Source organism: Lactuca saligna, chromosome 5 (assembly GCF_052625555.1).
Source record: "Lactuca saligna cultivar CGN05327 chromosome 5, ASM5262555v1, whole genome shotgun sequence".
In the NCBI taxonomy this organism is placed as follows: domain Eukaryota; kingdom Viridiplantae; phylum Streptophyta; class Magnoliopsida; order Asterales; family Asteraceae; genus Lactuca; species Lactuca saligna.
In genome coordinates, this window is record NC_136421.1 from 120,175,206 (window position 1) to 120,197,397 (window position 22,192).

General features: G+C 42.2%; 1 protein-coding gene across 1 annotated transcript; it reads right to left on the reverse strand.

The window, feature by feature from the left end:
- Nucleotides 1-1,124: 1,124 nt before the first annotated feature.
- LOC145045652 (uncharacterized) lies at nt 1,125-1,511 on the reverse strand. The gene has a single exon (XM_078993975.1). It carries the CDS (start codon nt 1,509-1,511, stop codon nt 1,125-1,127), a length of 387 nt encoding a protein of 128 aa, XP_078850101.1.
- Nucleotides 1,512-22,192: the final 20,681 nt, after the last annotated feature.

A 22,192-nucleotide genomic window follows, 5' to 3' on the forward strand; every position in this document is an offset into this window, starting at 1 on the left:
CCCTAACATATTTTTTGTGTGTAATACACTATTAAGGTTGTTATAATCATTTAGAAATAATCTCTTTTACCAGTTTCTTCCTGTTAAAAGGACTATTTGTAAACGGTTATAATAACCTTAATGGTGTAATACACACAAAAAATACGTTAGGGACCTAAAATGGACAAATAGGAAACGTTATTACCCTCCTAAGTAATTATCCCATCAAAATAAAAGGAAGTATGGAAAATAATAAACAACAAAAATCGACTTACCTGTTTCTATGATGTTATATCAGAATTGCAGAGATAAAGAAGTAGATACAAATCAAAGGAGAAAGGCGGAAAACATATATAAAAATTTAGGGGTTCGATATTTATAAGACTAATCAACAGACGAAGATATACTTGTAATCATGATTTCATTCCTATTATGATGCATGTATATTTGGTATGAGATAAGGTAATTCAAAAACATTGATGATTTTATGGAAACCGATTTGCTGATTATTAGGAGATGATATGGAGGCTTCAGGGAAAAGAAGCCAAAAGATACTGCAGGAGTGACACGTTGAAAGAAAGATGGGTATAAGGACATATGGTGGTTTAGGAGTCTTTTATTATTATTATTATTATTATTATTATTATTATTATTATTATTATTATTATTATTATTATTATATGTATGTATAAATATATATATATATATATATATATATATATATATATATATATATATAGAGAGAGAGAGAGCTAGGTTCAGGTGTTTAAACTAATCATTGTGTTATTGTATGCATAAATGTAGGTCAATCAAAATTAAATAAATAATTAAATAATTAAATAAATAAATAAGGGTATAAAGTAATTTTGTAAATAACTTCCACAAATACTTCCTATAATTATACTAGTTATTTTGACTTTGACCTAATTTCTTCTCATTCTTATATACGGCGTTCACTATCAAAAACCCTATTCCACCATAAAAGTCTTCCACCGACGACCACCCCCTAGATTTACAACAACGCCTCACCACTTCCACCGATCCTCATCAACAATCTTCTTTGTACCAAAGATCATCATCGCCATCGTTCATAATCTCGACGAATAGAGGATGGTCGGAGCTGGATTCCATTGCCGACTGAATTGCTACACACTACTGTTCTTCACACACTCACCCCCTAAACTCTCTATTTCATCTATACCTTTTATCTCCACAGTCGGCATGGCGTCGATCGACGTTTGAGGTGCCGGTGGCTGGCCGTCCTTCCTCATCAGATCGTTCATCAGGGATTCGAAACCAATAGTAGTGCCACCTCCGATCACAACGATTCCTTGCGTCACTGAGCTGATCAAGATGATCCTGTCGAGTGACGAACCCTGATGATGAAGACTGTTTGTAGATTCGTGATCCGGATGTTCAGAATCGCGACTTGAATTTGATTCCGGCCTGGTGGTTGTGAAGCCTGAATGGAAAGGCATCTCCATGAGCCTGTCGATCAAAAGAGATACTGATAACTCTGGTTCTAAACCCATTTGAGCACAAATTTGTAGTGTTTCGTGGGTGTTTGAGTGTTTCTGCTACTAGAAGTGGAAGTTGAATTTGAAATGGGTAATTTTTTTGGAGAGTTAAAAAACAAAGGAGAAGAAGGGTGTAGAAGGCTCTCGAATGTTGTGTGTAGACAGATTTTTTTTGCAATAATACGCCAAGGGGTTTGGTTAACGCGTTGGATAAGATGAATGATGATATTTTTGTTGGAGTAATCCAATGTGGTGGCGTCCTGTTGGTAAAATCGATTTTAGGAAGGAACATCGATTTTAGGAAATTGAATAAGCTCCCTATCAAAAATCGATACCCACTTCCTCGGACTGACGATCTATTTGGCCAGCTCCAAGGAGCTAGTTACTTCTCTAAAATAGATCCAAGAACCGGTTATCATCAACTTCGAGTCTGAGAATACGACATTCCAAAAACTTCCTTCTGAACTCGTCACGACCATTTCAAATTCATTGTGATACCCTTTGGTCTAACGAATGCTCCCACACTATTCATGGACCCTATGAACCAAGTTTTCTCAACCACTCCTAGTCAGCCTTTTCATTATTTTCATCAATACATACCCATCTGCTCACGAAGCAAGAACAAAACACTGTCAACATCTACGACCGGCCTTGAAAGCATCAAAGTCAGAGAATATCGCGGAGGAAGCACTATGTGGATCGAAATAACGAAATTACTTCAAGATTTTGACAGTCACTTCAGAAGGCTATGGGAACACAGCCAGTCATGAGCATTGCTTACCACCCTCAAACCAATAGCCAAGGCAAACAAACCATTCAACCACTCAAATTCATGCTACAAGTCTGGGTGTTTGAATTCAGCAAGTCATGGGATACCCGGTTGCCCTTGATTGAATTCTCATACAATAACAACTATCGCACGGGCATCAAGATTGCTCCTTTCGAAACTCTTCATAGTCATAAATGCAGATCACTCGCCAGTACTCTCATGATACCAGAAACCATTTGCGAAACAACGGAGAAGATAATCCAAATCAAAGCTTGACTTCAAGCATCGCGAGACCGACAGAAGAGCTATTCTGACAAGCGGCGTAAGCCATTAGGATGTCAAGTCAGGGATCGCGTGTTATTAAAAGAATCTCCTTGGAAAGGAATGATTCACTTTAGGAAACGAGAAAACTAAACCCACGATACATCAGACTGTTCGAGATTCTTGCTTGGATTGGTCTAAAGACTTATAGGCTGCAGCTGCCTGTAGAGCTCAGCAACGTACACCCTGTGTTCCGTGTCTCGAATCTGAAAAGATGCATATCAGATGAAACTCTTATCATTCCTTTACAAGAAATCGAAAATCACGAGAATCTCCTGATCATCGAAGAACCAGTCGAGGTATTGGATAGGAAAGTAAAGCGTACAAAACAAAGCCACATTTTGATTGTGAAGGTTCGATGGAACGCTAAGCGTGGACCAAAATTCACATGGGAAACGCGAAGATCAGATGAAGTACCTATTCTCTCATTCATGAACCTATCTTTTGAAAGAATTTCGGGACGAAATTCCCTCTAACAGGGGGATGATGTCACAACAAGCATTTTTAGCTAGGAAATTCTATTCTCATATAAACATCATTCATTATAAGGCATGTTCTCTAAGTGAAAATCACACTCTATGCTCAATCAAAATCATCCATTTTAAATCAAAACTTTCTCAAGAGGTTCAAGACCTAATACAATACACCTCATACGTTCAACTATGGGTTGAAAACCCTAGAAATCCCGGTTCGAGTTCATTTGAACTAGGACTCTCTTATTGGGCCTAATGGACCAATAAACTTTCAACTTGATCACCCCGGGCCTAGGAACCCTAATTGGGCTCTAAATAGACCACATTCATAAAACTTTAGCATTTTGGGCCATGTGGGCCTAAAATAATCCATCTTATCTCTAATGAGCCTTGTTGGGCCATAAAAGATTTCATTTGCCCCACTGGGCCGAAAATTTATTTTTGGGCTTCATGATTTCGAACAATTCAAGTAAAGGCTCAAATCTCCTCAATTTCTTTCTTACTAGCCCAAATCTCGGCCCAACCCACATTATGCATACAAAAAAAGGAGAAAAGGTGGTTTATTTTGCAAGTGCCACCTCAATGTTACATGGTGGTCACCCATGCACCATAACCACCATACAACAATGTAATTTTACCATGTATCTAGCAAGCTTCATCTCTTCCCCTCCCTTCTTCAAACTCACGGCCATAAGGCCTCCTCACCACCTCATTTTCTTTCCAAAATCTTTCAAGAACACCCTCTCTAGAAAACCTCCTCTCTTCTCCAAATTTTCAAAGATCTAGGGTTGTTCAAGGAGATTTCCACCAAAAATCATCTTTCCTTGGTAAGTCCTTACATATCTAAGTTGTATAACTTCATTCTTATGTTAAGATCACTCATTCTAAGCATTTTTGTGATCATACTCTTAGAAAACCCCCATAAGTTCAAGATCTATTCAAGGAAGGCTTGCTAGAACTGAAACCTCTTCCATTCCTTCTTCAAAATCGAGAACAACAAGCAAAGGTGAGTTCATACCCCTTTTTTTTGTTTTTACTTGTTTTTGGGGGAGAATACAAGTTGATTTGTGTAGATCTATGTGTATATGCATGATTATGCGTGTTTTCCATACATTATTTGGTGATTGTGTGTTTAACTTTTAGATCATTACTTGAACATGAAGTTTATCACTTGGATCTTCATAAGAACATTGAGAAAAGTATGTTTTATCAAATATATTACATATAAACTTGTAGATCTGGGAATTATACACTTAAAATAACAAGAATGAGTGTTGTGCTCAAAGATCTATAACTTATACTAAAAAATTAGCTTTTGATAGGAAAGTTTTAGCTCAATCTCGAACTGTTTTGACCCTCTTAATGGAAGTATTTTTCAAAACTGTTTTACATGGATAAAGTTCAGATTTATAACTTTAAAATGACCACTCTCACATTTTCATACGATTTTTCTACAATTTTTGGTGAATTTTACAAAACTGCCTATCAAATTTGAAATAATTTCGAACCAGCCTGCGAAGGTAGGAAATTTCACATTTGTTAGAAGCCATTAAAAATTATGAGAAACATTGTGAACAAATTAGACAAAATTTCCAAAATTCCAGAATTTACGGATCCAAATTTCGACTTACGATGATTTTTCAACAAATTTTCCAAACCTCGGTCGGAAAAACTCAAAACCAGAAAAATATGTATTTCCACAAAAATCAAGCCAAAAATGATATTTTTGACAAAAATGGGTTTAAAACGTTATTTTTATCACAAAGTAGTCATCAACACCAGTTGTTAACAAAATTGGAGATTGAAGTGTTATTCTTACAAAAATTGGGCCTTAATACTAAATTTTTGGCTTATTGGGCCTTAATTCTAAAAATGGGTTTAAAACGTTATTTTTATCACAAAGTAGTCATCAACACCAGTTCTTAACAAAATTGGAGATTGAAGTGTTATTCTTACAAAACTTGGGCCTTAATTCTAAATTTTTGGCTTATTGGGCCAAGAACGTCATTTTTACAAAAAGTGGGGTTTATATATCAATTTTGTAAATAATCAAGCTAAAATAAACAAAACTATAACAAACGGGTTAAAAATGATATTCATATCCTTATTGGGCCTGGAAATAATATACATGTTTAGTGGGCATTAGTGTCATTTTACATGTATATTGGGCTCGGGATAGATATTCATATCCTTATTGGGCCTGGAAATAATATACATGCTTAGTGGGCCTTAGTGTCCTTTTACATGTATATTGGGCTCAGGATAGACATTCATATTCCTTTTGAGCCTAGATATAATAGACACGTATAGTGGGCCTTAGTGGTCCACTTACATGTTTATTGGGCCTAGGAATGAGTTTTATATGTGCTCTTCTTCCTTTTGATATTTTAGTGAATACCTGAACCAAAACCAACGATAAACTAATAAACGGATTAATTTGATCATTTTCTAGGTTATTGGGCCTTAGTGGCCCATTTTTATGTGTGAGAGGCCCTGTATACTATTTATATGTTTATTGGGCCTCATTGACCCATTAACATCTGCGATGGACCTTGGATACTATTTGTGTGCTATTTGGGCCTGTAAATACCTTACATGTGAAATGGGCCTTAGTTGTCCTTTCATATATATATTTCGGGCCCATGTTATATAATCCCATTCCATTTGGGTATTGAAATGATTTACATGTTTAGCGATGCCTTAGTGGTTCACTTACATGGATCATTGGTCCTGGAATGAGTTTATACCTTTTTCTTGGCGTAAATTCGATTAAGGATCTAGCGAGATTTTGTCGGTTGGCACCTATTAAGTGTACGATCGTAGCCTGTAGTTATAACCAGAGTCTCTTGGAGGGAGAAAGGGGATTTGTGTATAGATCTATATGGGATTGACACCCCACACCTCAGCTGTTCGCTACAGTTAGACTAACTCAGTCTAGGGTGACGAAATCCTTATAATCAAAGTCAAAACTGGCGTCCAACGACGCCAAGACAGGCGAAATTTTCATTATTTAGTATGGTTATGACAACTCGGATTTTCTGGTGGTTTTCAAAGTTATACAAATCATTTTCACAAACATGCTTATGAACTCACCAACATTTTTATGTTGACAGTTTTCAAAATAACTTGTATTCTCAGGAAACCGTTAAAGCAGGATGAATGAAACAAACTAATGGATATTGTGTTATATTTTGTTTCATCATACTCTTACTATTTTGGCATGTAATATTCAAATACAATACTCGATGTAAACAATGAATGTTGTTATATTACATGTGTGATGATGATGATGTTATGTTTCAATTATATTCACTGTAATGATATTTCAAGATGAAGTCACGTACAAGCCCCCGGACGTTTCGGCCGTCTGGTTCGGGGGTGTGACAGATTGGTATCAGAGCATTGTTTATAGAGAACTAGCATATCTAATCATACGGGATATACAACTATAAATACAATGGGACTAAACAACTCTGAACATAATAATTAAAATACATACCTATGTGTGCATTTTAGAATAATAACACAACAAGAACTGTTAAAGTCTTTGTAGGATTTGAACATCGCTATTAAACTCGGGCAATTATGTAGTCGTATTGGGGGTGAATGTAGCCTGATCAACTACATTCATTCAAAATATGACCAACATGTGCTCGGGAGTAATTGTGATGGAAGATGAATCAAAAACTTACCATTTAATTATCCAAAGAGCTTATAGAACCGAACCTAAACAAAATTAAATTACTATAGGAGTAATTGGTATGCTATTTGTTTCTAGTATTTATACCCCTTCGTGCAATACACTATAGACGAGTAACATTAGCCAGGAAACCCTTATCTCCCTAGTCAGGGAATATCAGAGTGGCTCGACTCCAAAGAAGAACAAGAGGAGGAACACGAACTAGAACTTGCAGATAGACACGCCGAGTCAATAGTGACCTAGAAAAGGAACAGCCCGAGGGCAATGATGATAATGACTCAGATACAGAATCCGATGTCATCAATCCTCCGTGTAGGGCCAGAGTACCGACTTATCGTGTGGGCCCCGGTGGCCCCATGCCCCCTTGGGCACACAATATTTGGAGATAGAGTCACCAGTAGGGGATACGACCACACTACGGTAGGAACCGAGGTCTCTTCGATCATAGTCATAGAGGACCAGCTGACCGGGCCCTCCCAGTCATGGTCCGGCGCACCCGAGGTATTGATAACCAAGCTCAGGATACCCCAAATCGAACGGAACAAATGTGGTTTGCTATTGAGAGAGATGAAAGGCAAACACAGGAAGTGAATGGAGACTCCCGAGCGAGACAATTAGTTTGGGAAGTACGACTACGAGATACCGAACAACAAGAAGCTCGTCTCCGAGGTGCATCCACTTCATCAACACTACCACCAGACAATTTCCGCCACAATTAGGATCAGCCTTTTCTTTTTCCCCCTACTATCCGACATGACTCTCTTTCGTGTACTAAGATGGTACTTACCAATGGAACAATTATGTGCTATCTTTATTTCACAATACTACAAAAATTCAATTATATGCACAACCAAACCCTCAAACCCGCTAGATACTTAAGGATCTCGAAACCAGAACAATCTATATACTCTAACGATAGACGTAACGATCGTGCCAAATATGCGATTACCTACTACCGCGAATACATCATAGGGATGTAGATGGAAGCAGTGAGAATTATACAACAAGATGCAAAATTTATAGAGTACAACCAGGAATGACGATCATTACTTACGATCGGGATTATCAACGTGTAACAGGGAAATGCCACCCCGCAGGAATAACAAGCGCACCCGCGAGACACCGCTCCTGCAGATAGACTCTGCTACATTCCAAGCTGCTGTAACAGCGGTAGTAACCGCTGCTATGGCACAGACCAATGCAAACAACACCAATGGAGGCGGGAATAGCATTGACAACTACAGCCAAAGGAATCAACACAAAAACCAACAAGTGACAGTTTCTCACGGAACATTAAACCCCAAGCTTAAGAGTAGGAAGCAAAATCCTGGAAGTAAGAGAAAGGGGCAGCTGACTCAAAGGTTCTCAAAGAAGCAACATGTTGTTGCTGTTCATGCAACCATGACTCCTATCACACCAACATCAACGAGACCATATGCTGGAAGCCTTCCAAAATGCAACCAGTGCAAATTCCATCATAACGGAGCCTGCCGGGAGATGTATTGTAAGAAATGCAACCAAAAGAATCACACCGCCAAATACTGTAGAACTTATCCATGTCAGAACCGTCAGCCAAACGAAAACAACAACAACAATCGCAACAACCTTAACAGCAACACCAATAATGAGACCAGTCACACCTGCTATGGGTATGGAGGAACCGGTCACTTCAGGCGCAATTGTCCCAACGATGACAATCAAGGAGCAGAAGGATCGGAAATGGTCCTGACCTTGGGTCAAGACGAAGCAGTCCAAGACCCAACGGTTGTTATTGGTACGTTCCCATTTAACAACTCTTTCTCTTACCTCTTATTCAATAGTAAAGCTGAGTGAAGCCTCGTTAGTAACATATTCAAACACTTACTAAAACCACAACCCCGGAGGCTAAACTAAGCCTTAACGGCGGAGATAACTAAGGGGAAAACCGAATCAACCAAAGATAATTATGTAGGGAACACCTTAACACTAAAAAACCATTCATTTCAAATAAAAATTTAATGCCAGTAAATATTAGGAGTTTTGATGTGATAATCGGCATGGTTGGGTTAAGCCCCCACCATGCTGATATTATGTGTCGCGAGAAGGCCGTTTGCCATAACCTTCCCAATCACGAAACTCTAAAAATCCATGGTGATAAACCTGGCACCAAATCCTCGTCCTATCTCGTGCATCAAGGCATAGAAGTGCCTGCACCAAAAGAACTACGTTTTCCTTACTCATGTTGTGGACAAGACCAAGGAAGAAGTAAGCATACAAGGTATTCCAGTAGCATGCGATTTTCCGAATGTATTTCCTGAAGAACTTCCGGGAATACCTCCAGAAAGACAGTTCGAATTTCGAATCGACCTCATATTGGGAACTACATCAATTGCCAATTCACCCTATAGGTTGACTCCCGCCGAAATTCAGAATAGACATTCATATTCCTTTTGAGCCTGGAAATAATATACATGTTTAGTGGGCCTTAGTATCCTTTTACATGTAGATTGGGCTCAGGATAGACATTCATATTCCTTTGGAGCCTGGATATAATAGACACGTATAGTGGGCCTTAGTGGTCCACTTACATGTTTATTGGGCCTAGGAATGAGTTTTATATGTGTTCTTCTTCCTTTTGATATTTTAGTGAATAACTGAACCAAAACCAACGATAAACTAATAATCAGATTAATTTGATCATTTTCTAGGTTATTGGGCCTTAGTGGCCCATTTTTATGTGTGAGAGGCCCTGTATACTATTTATATGTTTATTGGGCCTCATTGAACCATTAACATGTGCGACGGACCTTGGATACTATTTGTGTGCTATTTGGGCCTGTAAATACCTTACATGTGAAATGGGCCTTAGTTGTCCTTTCATATATATATTCCGGGCCCATGTTATATAATCTCATTCCATTTGGGTCTTGAAATGATTTACATGTTTAGCGATGCCTTAGTGGTTCACTTACATGGATCATTGGTCCTGGAATGAGTTTATACCTTTTTCTTGGCGTAAATTCGATTAAGGATCTAGCGAGTTTTTGTCGGTTGGCACCTATTAAGTGTACGATCGTAGCCTGTAGTTATAACCAGAGTCTTTTGGAGGGAGAACGGGGATTGCGTATAGATCTATATGGGATTGACACCCCACACCTCAGCTGTTCGCTATAGGTAGACTAACTCAGTCTAGGGTGACGAAAACCTTATAATCAAAGTCAAAACCGGCGTCCAACGACGCCAAGACAGGCGAAATTTTCATTATTTAGTATGGTTATGACGGCTCGCTTAGAGGAATTAACGTTATGAAGTTTATGGAAGACCTTTTTTTTTTTACAGGCAACATCGGGTTGTCTGGGAACATTCTCTTTACATGCTCTTACATTCTCTTTACCTTTTTAGTCAAATAAACAATAACATACATGCATTAATACAAGATCTAACACAAACACACTAAACAGTTTTCAGAAAATATCGGATTTTCTGGTGGTTTTCAAAGTTATACAAATAATTTTCACAAACATGCTTATGAACTCACCAACATTTTTATGTTGACCGTTTTCAAAATAACTTGTATTCTTAAGAAACCGTTGAAGCAGGACGAACGAAACAAACTAATGGATATTGTGTTATATTTTGTTTCATCATACTCTTACTATTTTGGCATGTAATATTCAAATACAATACTCGATGTAAACAATGAATGTTGTTATATTACATGTGTGATGATGATGATGTTATGTTTCAATTATATTCATTGTAATGATATTTCAAGATGAAGTCACGCACAAGCCCCCTGACGTTTCCGCCGTTTGGTTTGGGGGTGTGACAATTGCCATGGTTGGTTTATTTCAGATGACATAAACTGATAATCACAATCCATATTTTTTCCCTTGAATTAAGTTGCTAAAAATGTTCAGTTTTGATGTTTCTGATTAGGTTAAAGCTTTATCAAGTGAATTAACACAAAGGGAAGGAGAGTTGGTTCAAGAAAAGGCTGAGGTTATGAAGCTTGCAAGTTTTCTAAAGCAGGTTATTTTGACCACTGTAATTGTTTACATTTTACTTAATGCTTTTTAATTATTGAAAGCTTTTTATCATATTCTATCATGTTATGATAATGTTGTGCAAGACTATCCATTGTGTGTGTTCCTAGAAAGACATATTGAAATAGATGGATTTGATGTTTTATTTTAATATGTTCAATTTGAAAGTGTTTGTAGGCTTTGACAAAAACAAGACTTATGAGGTAATTCTAATTAGTTTGGCTGCATTTCATGAATTGATTCATATTTCAATTTATGTTTCGTTTTGTTTTGTTCTTTTTTTTTCCTGATATAACACTTCATTTATGTGGACAGTGCAAGATCTGGAAAAGGTTGAATTTTGAAAAAGGTATCAAGTATGTTTATGTAGATGATTCAATGGATGATATTGGTGAGATTCCAATTCTATTGGAATGGAATCACGTATTCCAATTCTGTTCGAATGGAATCATGAATTCCTATTCTGTTGGAATCACAGAAGTTGATGCTTGAAGAATGGACCACAAAATTGAAACGAACCACATTATTCTTTTAGAATGTATTAGTCGTTGTTAGATTTTGATGTTTTCTTTCGCATATTGAAAGTTTTTTTTTATTCTTTAACAATAAATGTAATTCTTAACAATTTTTACCCGTATTCTATAAGAAATAATGTATTTTTTTGTTTTTGTTCTTCAATTTATTGTTCAAGAATTTGTTATTCTACAAGAAGTTCTTAAATCCATGATCAAGAATTAGGTTAAAGAATATTTTTATTATTTATGGTTCAACAATATTTTTATTTTTAAGTAAATAATTAAATAAATAAACATATTCTGTCAGAATGTCCGAATTAAAATAGTTATAATTCATAAAATTGGATTTTTAAAATTAATAGAATCTATGATCCTTTAAAATATACAATTTTCATTTATTAAATCTATATTAATTGACTAAAATACCTTTGTAATTAAATTAGATGATATTTTTCAATTACATTTAATTCAATTATATATATATATATATATATATATATATATATATATACATACATATTAATCATTTTCTTAAAATAAGTAAAATTGATTAGCCCACACTTATGTATACAATAACATAATAATTACTTTGACTAGAATAACCTAGGCATATATATATATATATATATATATATATATATATATATATATATATATATATATATATATATATAGAAGTAGGTTCATGCGAAAACATAAATATCCTGCGAAAACGCAAAAACAGATTTTATCTTATAAAAATCAAACACAAGTACTATACAAATTAAATTTATTAGCAATAATTTAAAGATAATAAGTTTATGATAATATAGATTTAAAGACAATTTTATCAACTATTTGACCAAGAAAGACCCAAATGACGTATTAAGCATAGAATCATGGGGAAAACGGGTTATACCTCAAAGGAACTGCTGAAAGAGTGCAAAAATGCCTGGATTCCTTTCCTTCCTCTTGATCTACTTCCCCTTCTTCCTCAAAACCTTCAAGAACACACACAATAGCCTCAAACACTTAAGGAACAAGCTTAGGACGTGGGTTGGGAGCTCTGGGGAGAGAATGGGCGCTGGCCTGGGCGGATAAGTCCTTTAAATAGGGTGCAAACCCCTGAAACTTAGGGTTTCATCCAACAGCTGTGACTCGCCGAGTCCAGGATATAGACTCGCCGAGTCGCCAACTTAAACGTGTCCCGGGTACCGCATCCACTCGGCGAGTCGGACGTATGACTCGCCGAGTCCAAGGCTAAAAGAAAGGAAATACTCAAATATCATTTACGTACCAGGAACCGGGTGCTACAAATCTCCCCCACTTATTTTAGACTTCGTCCTCGAAGTCTGCTGCTCGATCCTGAAACAGCTCGGGATAATGCTCCATCATCTCGTCCACCGGCTCCCAAGTCCATTCCGAACCCTTGCGGTGCTGCCATTGCACCTTCACTAGCTCCACCTTCTTGTTCCTCAAATCCTTCGACTTCCTATCGAGGATTGCGACTGGGCGCTCAATATAATTCAGGCAGTCATCAACCTGAATATCCTCCAAAGGTACTACTGCAGAATCCTCCACTAGGCACTTTCGCAACTGAGAAACATGGAAAGTGCTGTGGATCTGGCTGAGCTCGGCTGGCAGATCCAGCCTATACGCTACCTTGCCCACCCGGGCTACGACCCTGAACGGTCCGATGAATCGCGGGCCCAACTTGCCCCGCTTCCTGAATCGAATGACGCCTTTCCACGACGACACCTTTAGGAGAACCATATCCCCGACCTGGAACTCCAAATCGGATCGACGCTTGTCGGCATAACTTTTCTGCCGACTCTGAGCAGTCTGAAGCCTGCTCCGGACCTGCTGGATCCTCTCGGTCATCTTGAGCACCACTTCGGTGCTCCCCATGACCCTCTGGCCAACCTCACCCCAGCATATCGGGGTCCTACACCTCCGTCCGTACAACATCTCGAAGGGAGGGCAGTTGATACTCGCGTGATAGCTGTTGTTGTAGGAGAACTCGGCCAGGGGAAGATAGGTATCCCAGCTACCACCAAAGTCTAGCACGCACGCCCGCAGCATATCCTCCAGAGTCTGGATGGTCCTCTCGCTCTGCCCATCCGTCTGCGGGTGAAAGGCAGTGCTAAAATGCAGACGAGTGCCCAACTCGTCATGGAATCTCTTCCAAAATCTGGAAGTAAAACGCACATCCCTGTCCGAGATCACCGATACTGGCACCCCATGCCGTGCCACAATCTCCCTGATGTAGATGTCGGCCAATTTCTCAGCCGATATGCTCTCCTGAATCGGGATAAAGTGAGCACTCTTGGTCAATCTATCCACGATGACCCAAATCGAATCCACTCCACGCGCGGTCCTAGGAAGCTTCGTGATAAAATCCATCGTGATATCTTCCCATTTCCACAGTGGAATATCCAACAGCTGCATCTTGCCATGCGGTCTCTGATGTTCGGCCTTGACCTTCCTGCAGGTCAAACATCGCTCGACATACCATGCCACATCCCGCTTCATGCAGGGCCACCAATAGTCTAGACGAAGATCCCTATACATCTTCGTCGCCCCGGGATGAATAGAGAATCGGGACTTGTGCGCCTCCTCCATCAAAATCTGGCGCACACCTCCGTGATACGGCACCCACACCCTACGGTGTAGTGTCAAAAGTCCTCGGCTATCATAATCAAAGGAGGAAACCTGACCCACCACACGCTCGCTCTTCCGATGCTCCTCCTTGATAGCCTCCTGTTGAGCCTCCCGAATCTGCTCCAACAGGGGATTCACTACGGTCATCCTCATGAAAACGACCCTGATCGGCGCTGCCTTGCGGCTAAGCGCATCGGCCACCACATTGGCCTTCCCCGGGTGGTAAAGGATCTCACAATCATAGTCCTTCACCACGTCCAACCATCGACGCTGCCTCATGTTTAGATTCGGCTGATCCATGAGGTACCTCAAACTCTTGTGGTCCGTGTAGATGGTACATCGAACCCCGTAGAGGTAATGCCGCCAAATCTTGAGGGCAAAGACCACCGCCCCAACTCCAAATCGTGCGTCGGGTAGTTCGCCTCGTGAGGCTTGAGCTGCCTCAAAGCGTAGGCAATGACAATAAACCACAAAATCCTCTACGCCCTCAGGCAGGGCTAAGATCGGCGCCTCACACAATCTCTGTCTCAGCGTCTCAAATGCAGCCTGCTGCTTGGGTCCCCACCGAAAAACCACAACTTTCTTCGTCAGCCGCGTCAGGGGTACGGCTATCTTGGAGAAATCCTGGATAAATCTCCGATAGTAGCCTGCCAATCCCAGGAAACTCCGAATCTCAGATGGAGACTTTGGAACCTCCCATCTCATCACGGCCTCGACCTTGGCCGGATCGACCAGAATCCCGTTCTGGTTGACGAGGTGTCCAAGAAATTGCACCTCGCGCAACCAAAACTCACACTTGGAGAACTTGGCATACAAGCTCTCCCTCCTCAGGGTCTCTAACACCTCTCTAAGATGCTCCTCATGTTCCTCCCGAGTCTTGGAATAAACCAAGATGTCATTGATAAAGACTATCACAGACCGATCCAGCATGGGTCTGCATACGCGGTTCATGAGGTCCATGAACACGGCAGGAGCATTGGTGAGCCCAAACGGCATCACCACGAACTCATAATGGCCATAGCGCGTCCGAAACACGGTCTTCTGCATATCCTCCTCCCTGACTCTCATCTGATGATAACCCGAATGCAAATCAATCTTGGAGAACCAAGATGCTCCCTGAAGCTGGTCGAAGAGGTCATCAATCCTCGGAAGCGGGTAACGGTTCTTCACCATTACCTTGTTCAGATCCCGATAATCTATACACATCCGATGCGACCCGTCCTTCTTCTTCACAAACAGAATCGGGGCTCCCCAGGGCAAACTGCTCGGACGAATAAACCCCTTGTCTAGCAGCTCCTGCAGCTGCGTAGACAACTCCTGCATCTTAGGAGGAGCCAACCGATACGGTGCCTTGGCTATCGGAGCCGCACCAGGAACAAGGTCAATCCTGAACTCCACCTGTCGCTCCGGAGGTATCCCAGGAAGCTCCTCTGGGAAAACATCTGCAAAGTCTCGGACCACCGGAACCTCGCTCACTGTCGCCTTACCCGCCTCCCGGGTATCCATCACATACGCGACATATCCTGCGCATCCCTGCTGAAGGTAGCGCCTAGCCCTCGCTGCTGAACATACAGCGGGTCGATACTGAGGCCTCTCACCATGAATCACTAACTCTCCCCCGCTTGGGGTCCTGACCCGCACTAGCTGCTGCGCGCAATCTATCACCGCCCCATTAGGGCTCAACCAATCCATGCCTATAATCACCTTGTTCCCACGCAACGGAATGGGAACCAAATCTACCAAATAGCGCTCCTCGAACAAACGCAGCACGCAATCTCGAAATACCATCGATGCTCGCACCGATCGATCATCAGCAATCTCCACCTCCAAAGGGAAATCTAACTCGCCTGATGACTCATGAAACTTCTTGCTAAGCGCAAGGGAAACGAATGATCGGGATGCACCCGAATCAAATAACACCTGAACTGGGAGGCCGTTCACATGGAACGATCCTAATGCATACATATACATACAGAGCACATATCAATAACATAACATCATAAAAATAAGATAGAGGGAAAGAATCATACCCGTCACCACATCGGGTGCGGCGCATGCCTCCTCGGTAGTCAGCTGAAATGCTCGACTCCTCACCACTGGAGCCTCTGCCTTGCCCTGCCGGCCATCCGTGATCCGCAGGGTCGCTGGAGCTGGCGCCTTCACCAACGCTGAAACTATCAACTGGGGGCAATTGGCCTTCTTGTGGCCCCTCTGGTTGCAGTGAAAACACAGCAACTCCGATGTCTGAATAATTGCCGCCGGAGCAGTGCAATCCCTGCTGATGTGTCCAGACTTGCCGCACTTGTAGCAGCCTGATGATCCCGTCCTGCACGCTCCCTCGTGCGGCCTGCCGCATTTCCTGTAACGGCTCGGTCCTGACTGGCCTTTCGGCCTACCATCTGATCCCTTGGGCTTCTTCCCCGAAGCCCCTCCCGCCTGTCCCTCCTCTAATTTCCGTTTCCGGAGGTGCTCTAAATCTATCTCCCTCTCCCTTGCCCTGGCAATCATAGAATCCAAGGTAGGGCAAGCTGAAAAGCTAACATGCTCCCGGATGTCAGCTCGTAGCATATCATTATAACGAGTCCTCCTCATGTCCTCGTCACCAGCATACTGGGGCACCAATAAAGCCCTCTCCCGGAACTTGGCGGTGATCTCCGCCACAGTCTCCGTCGTCTGTCTCATGTCAAGAAACTCCCTGGCGAGCTGCTGAAGCTCGACCGTCGGCGCAAACTGTGCCCTGAACCTAGTCACAAAGTCCGACCAGGTCATCGCCTCGATAGCTGAGGCTCCCAACGAGTCACCCACTGACTCCCACCAATCCCGGGCTCGGTCCTGTAAACATCCTGCTGCATACCTCACCTTCGACCCCTCGGGGCAGAAGCTAGTCAACTAGGCAGACTCGATGTCTGCAATCCATCGCCTGGCAGCAATGGGGTCTTTCACCCCATGGAAATCTGGCGCACCGCTGCCCCTAAAGTCCTTGAAGGACAGCGTGCGAGATCCTGACTGGCTAGATGCCATGTCACTCCTGAATGCCCGAAGGCGATCCTCCATCAACTCCATGATCCCTTCCTTGATCGACCCAAAGATAATGGGAGTCGACTCAAGGATGCCCCTGGTGATCTCTGACGCGATGAAATCGCGTAGTCCCTCATCCACCGGCTCGGAACCTGATCCCGAACCTGACCCCTCTCCTGAACCGCCATCTATCGGCCTCGATCGAAGTACCACCATTCTGCAATACATCACAACAATCATTAGTGATACTGATACTTCCTGAGGGATCACAACTACTTACAAGTTCCCTGGTCTTATCTTGGCCTTCCTTGGTTCGGGTACGGATCCTCTGCTTTCAGTAGTACGGGCCCATACTACCTTCCACATCTATCCGTACCTTCTTCAAGGAATGCCTCGACTCCACCAGATCCCTTTTACTACTGCTGATCACTGTTATACTCATCCTAGGCTTGCCCTAGGGAAAACTCTAATTCCACTCTAGCCAATCCTCAGCTGCTGCAGGCCTCCTTGTAATGTCAATTAGCCATTACCCGAATACCATCACATGTGACAAGGCTCAGATAATCCTTCGAGTACCCGACTCGTCCCTACAACGGTTGGACTCAAAGAAGAGCTGCGCAGTAGGATCAAATCTGGCACTCTAAGATTATTCAACCCTGATCACATGTGACGTGATGCATTCGCCTAATGGCTAACTCTCATTATTCAGAGTCCCACTTAGCACAAAGCAAGCAACATTCAGATAAGGGTAACAAGCTCATTCAACTCTATATGCTTTCAGGAACTGAGCTAGCATAAAGTGCTACGCTCATACTACCAGGCATAACCTAATCAGGCTATCCTACTTACTGTCTACTCAATAACTAGCATGCAAGTTCTCATACAACTGAAACACATTAAGCAGGCACATAAGGCATCACTCCTAGATCCTTAGTCCTATTCTAGCATGTTGTTCTACAAAAGCTGATAAACATAACATAAACTTGTATGGGTACTTTGGGGATACTTACTTGAGCTCGGCCGATTGCGCACATCACACACTTCGTTCTTTCTCCAAAACTCTTCTCTCAATTTTAGAAAACATTTTTCCTTTAAAAAATCTTTTAATCCCTCGATTTGAGTTCAGACACTCCCGAGGGTGCGTCCGAATCCCTCAAATCAGGGCTCTGATACCAACTTGTAACGATCCAAATTTCACGTCCAAAAATTTCGTTTTAAAAACATTACTTTAGAAAAACATTAATAGTTAAAACATCGTTTGATCAAACCATAACAAAACGTAAGCCATGTCTAAAAGTCAAATCATACAATCATCATAATATCAGAGTATAAATCCCAGAGAATCTCGTAAGTGCGGAACCCGTGTGTGTGCATGATGTGCCGCTACCGCGCCGGCTCCTTCCCCTTCGACGAAGAGGTACCTTAAACCAAAACTATAAACTGTAAGCACAAAGCTTAGTGAGTTCCCCCATCGTACCACATACCATACAAATACATAACATACATACGGCTAGGCTATTCTGGGGTGCCTGACTACCCGGTACGACCGTTTTGGGGTGCGGTCCTACCCGTGTCAAGCCATTCTGGGGTGTTGACTACCCATGTCAAGCCATTCTGGGGTGCTGACTACCCATGTCAAGCCATTCTGGGGTGCTGACTACCCATCGGTCCTAACAACCGATCCTAGGGGACTCGTCCCCTCCCACTACCACTATCGCATATAACATAACAGGCCAGCATGCAAACATATCATCACGTACTGTCAGACATTTCTGGGGTGTCTGACTACCCTCCGGTCCTAACAACCAAACACTACTATTCTCACATATAACATATCATGCCAGCGTATAACATATCAAATAGTAGCAACCTAGATGATATCACAAAGACAATCATCTAACATACGACTCCTACTGGTGGGCCGGGATTGTGGCCTTAGACCCACCGCTACTGGAAGGTAACTCACCTCGAAGTAGCTGCTGATCTGATCAGGAACTGGCTGCTTACTACTGCTGCTGCTGCTCCGGAAATCCTCCGGCTGCAATTCCCACAACATACTCAATCAAACACTGCTCACTGACCTCTGGGTAAAATGACCATTTTACCCCTGACCATGCCCCAAGCCAAAGTCAGAGTCAACTTTCAGTTGACCCGATTCGCCGAGTTGGCTTTCCAACTCGCCGAGTCCCTATCCAAACGATTGCCCTGAATCCTGATCCTACCCGTCAAGTTAGGTGACGACTCGACGGGTTCACCTTCTTAACCAATATTCAAGTCCTTCATCCTACTCGCTGAGTTGTATGAACAACTCGTCGAGTTCATCTTCATCCGATGAACACTTATGCTAAGACTCGTTGAGTTGTATGAACAACTCGTCGAGTCCATCTTCATCCGAAGAACACTTATGCTGCGACTCGCCGAGTTGTATGAACAACTCGCCGAGTCTGTTCTTGATCTAAGGAGATTGCCTTGAACTCGCCGAGTCAGGGCATTGACTCGCCGAGTACCTCCATAGATGAGTTTAGCTTCCGACTCACTGAGTCACACCCCGTGACTCACTGCTCACTCGACACTACGAAAAGGGAACAAACTCGGAGACTCGCGAACAGACTCGGCGAGTCATATGAACGACTCGCCGAGTCGTTGCCATGCACCCACTAAATACGAAGATTTGCTCGATTCCAGTCCATGCCATTCACAGATCTGGACTTCTAGGACACGAATCACACGTAAAGTTTCCAACTTTACGTGTGGATATTCACCAATATGGATTTTAGGGCTCAAAATGTCTCAAAATGGTAGATCTAGGGCTAACAAGCAACATGGGGCCATAAAGCTAAGAGATCTGAGCTCCTGGAGCTCAATCTTGCCTAGATCCAGAGGCCAAACATCTTATCATGACATATAATGCACATACAAGCTTGGGGATTTGACCAAGAAAGACCCAAATGAAGTATTAAGCATAGAATCATGGGGAAAACGGGTTATACCTCAAAGGAACTGCTGAAAGAGTGCAAAAATGCCTGGATTCCTTTCCTTCCTCTTGATCTACTTCTCCTTCTTCCTCAAAACCTTCAAGAACACACACAATAGCCTCAAACTCTCAAGGAACAAGCTTAGGACGTGGGTTGGGAGCTCTGGGGAGAGAATGGGGGCTGGCCTGGGCGGATAAGTCCTTTAAATAGGGTGCAAACCCCTGAAACTTAGGATTTCATCCAACAGCTGTGACTCGCCGAGTCCAGGATATGGACTCGCCGAGTCGCCAACTTAAACGTGTCCCGGGTCCCGCATCCACTCGGCGAGTCGGACGTATGACTCGCCGAGTCCAAGGCTAAAAGAAAGGAAATACTCAAATATCATTTACATACTAGGAACCGGGTGCTACAAATAAAGTGGGTTAGATCTGATCCCACATCGGCTGGGAAGGAGAACTAAGCATTCCTTATAAGGGGTGTGGATACCTTCCCTATCACAATGTGTTTTAAAGTCGTGAGGGCAGCAGATCCCATAAGAACTTTGCAGTTAAGCGTGCTCGGGCGGGAGTAGTACCAGGATGGGTGACCCCCTGGGAAGTCCTCATGCCGAGTGGCCCAAAGCGGACAATATTGTGATACGTGCCAGAGGGGGGGTGTTACAAATGGTATCAGAGCCAGGGCACTGGTCGATGTGTTCGACGGGGACGTCGAACCCTATAATGGGGGGTGAAGGTGGGTTGCACCTGATCCCACATCGGCTGGGAAGGAGAACTAAGCATTCCTTATAAGGGGTGTGGATACCTTCCTTAACATAACGCATTTTAAAGCCGTGAGGGCAGCAGATCCCATAAGAACTCTGTAGTTAAGCGTGCTCGGGCGGGAGTAGTACCAGGATGGGTGACCCCCTGGGAAGTCCTTGTGCCGAGTGGCCCAAAGCGGACAATATTATGATACGTGCCAGAGGGGGGTGTTACAATGGACTCGTCGAGTAGGCCACTTAACCTGCGATCCGATCCCGCTGCTACTCGATGAGTAGGTCAACCAACTCGTCGAGTAGAGCTTAACCCAACAAATCTTATATAAGCAATACCTGAGAATTGGGGCGTTATAGTCCGTGAGGCGACTCGACGAGTCCGCACTGTTGGCAGAAACCCTAAATCTTTGGGCCCGGGCCATCTTTAAAGTCACTTATGGCCTTCAATTGCGACTACCTTTCCCATAAGTGAGAACCCTAGCGAGCTTGAGTGTGTAGAGTGAGAGGAAGAGCTATCTTGAGCTTTTTGGTGTGATTTTGCAAGAAAGGAGAAGAGTTCCAGCAAGAAGGACCAAGGTAGGTTATTGTTCTGACTTACTCAAGCAAGGAGCTTCATTCTGAGGTACAAAAATGAACCCCTTTACTTCCTTATTGTGTAGATTCCATTTTGGGGTCAGGACTTGAATCACTTCATCTTTTGGGGTTTTGAATGCCTCAAACCCCTCTTGCAAGTTTGTGTTATAGATATGGACCCTTCTAGGTACAGAGAGCCGAGAATATGAAGTTTTAGTAGAGTAAACCTTCGGGTTTGAAGTTAGGAATCTAGACCCTTCTAGGTCCAGAGAGCCGAGAATATGAAGCTTTAGTAGAGTAAACCTTGGGGTTTGAAGTTAGGAAGCATTTATGGGATTTTTATGGTATATATAGTTACTTTTATCTTACACATAGATATGAAGTATTTTATATAAATTACGTGCTATGTGTGCATATTATTTGAATACCTGCTGTCTATGTTGGATGAACGATTTTATACATGTTTTAAATGATTTAAACGGTATATTTATTTTATATCTACAAATATGTTGCGAATGAAACATGGGTAGATGAAATAGTTGGTGTGTGATGAAATAAAAAGATGAGAGATAGGTGATGATAATTAGGTAAATAGATGATGATGAATAGGTGATGTAGGATGAAAGGAGATACCATAACCTTAACTGGCGATGTGGCGATGTAGTTATCTACCACAGTATAGATGGCGACCACAGACTATTCTAGACAACCCAGTGGAAACACCAGCAGGCCCATTACCTGTAGGTGATGAATTACGAGTTCAGGCGATGTTGTAATTACGTATTCATGCGATGATATTCTAACCGGTTACTATGAATTACGAGTTCAGACGATGTTGTAACTACGTATTCATGAGATGTCACAAATTCCGCATGCCAAACCAATGGTCATAATTCACATCAGTGAGAATGGTTCATTTTTTTGTAAAACCAA

Coding starts and splice junctions, on each gene's coding strand:
- LOC145045652 (XM_078993975.1), bottom strand. CDS start 1,511: ATGGGTTTAGAACCAGAGTTATCAGTATCTCTTTTGATCGACAGGCTC.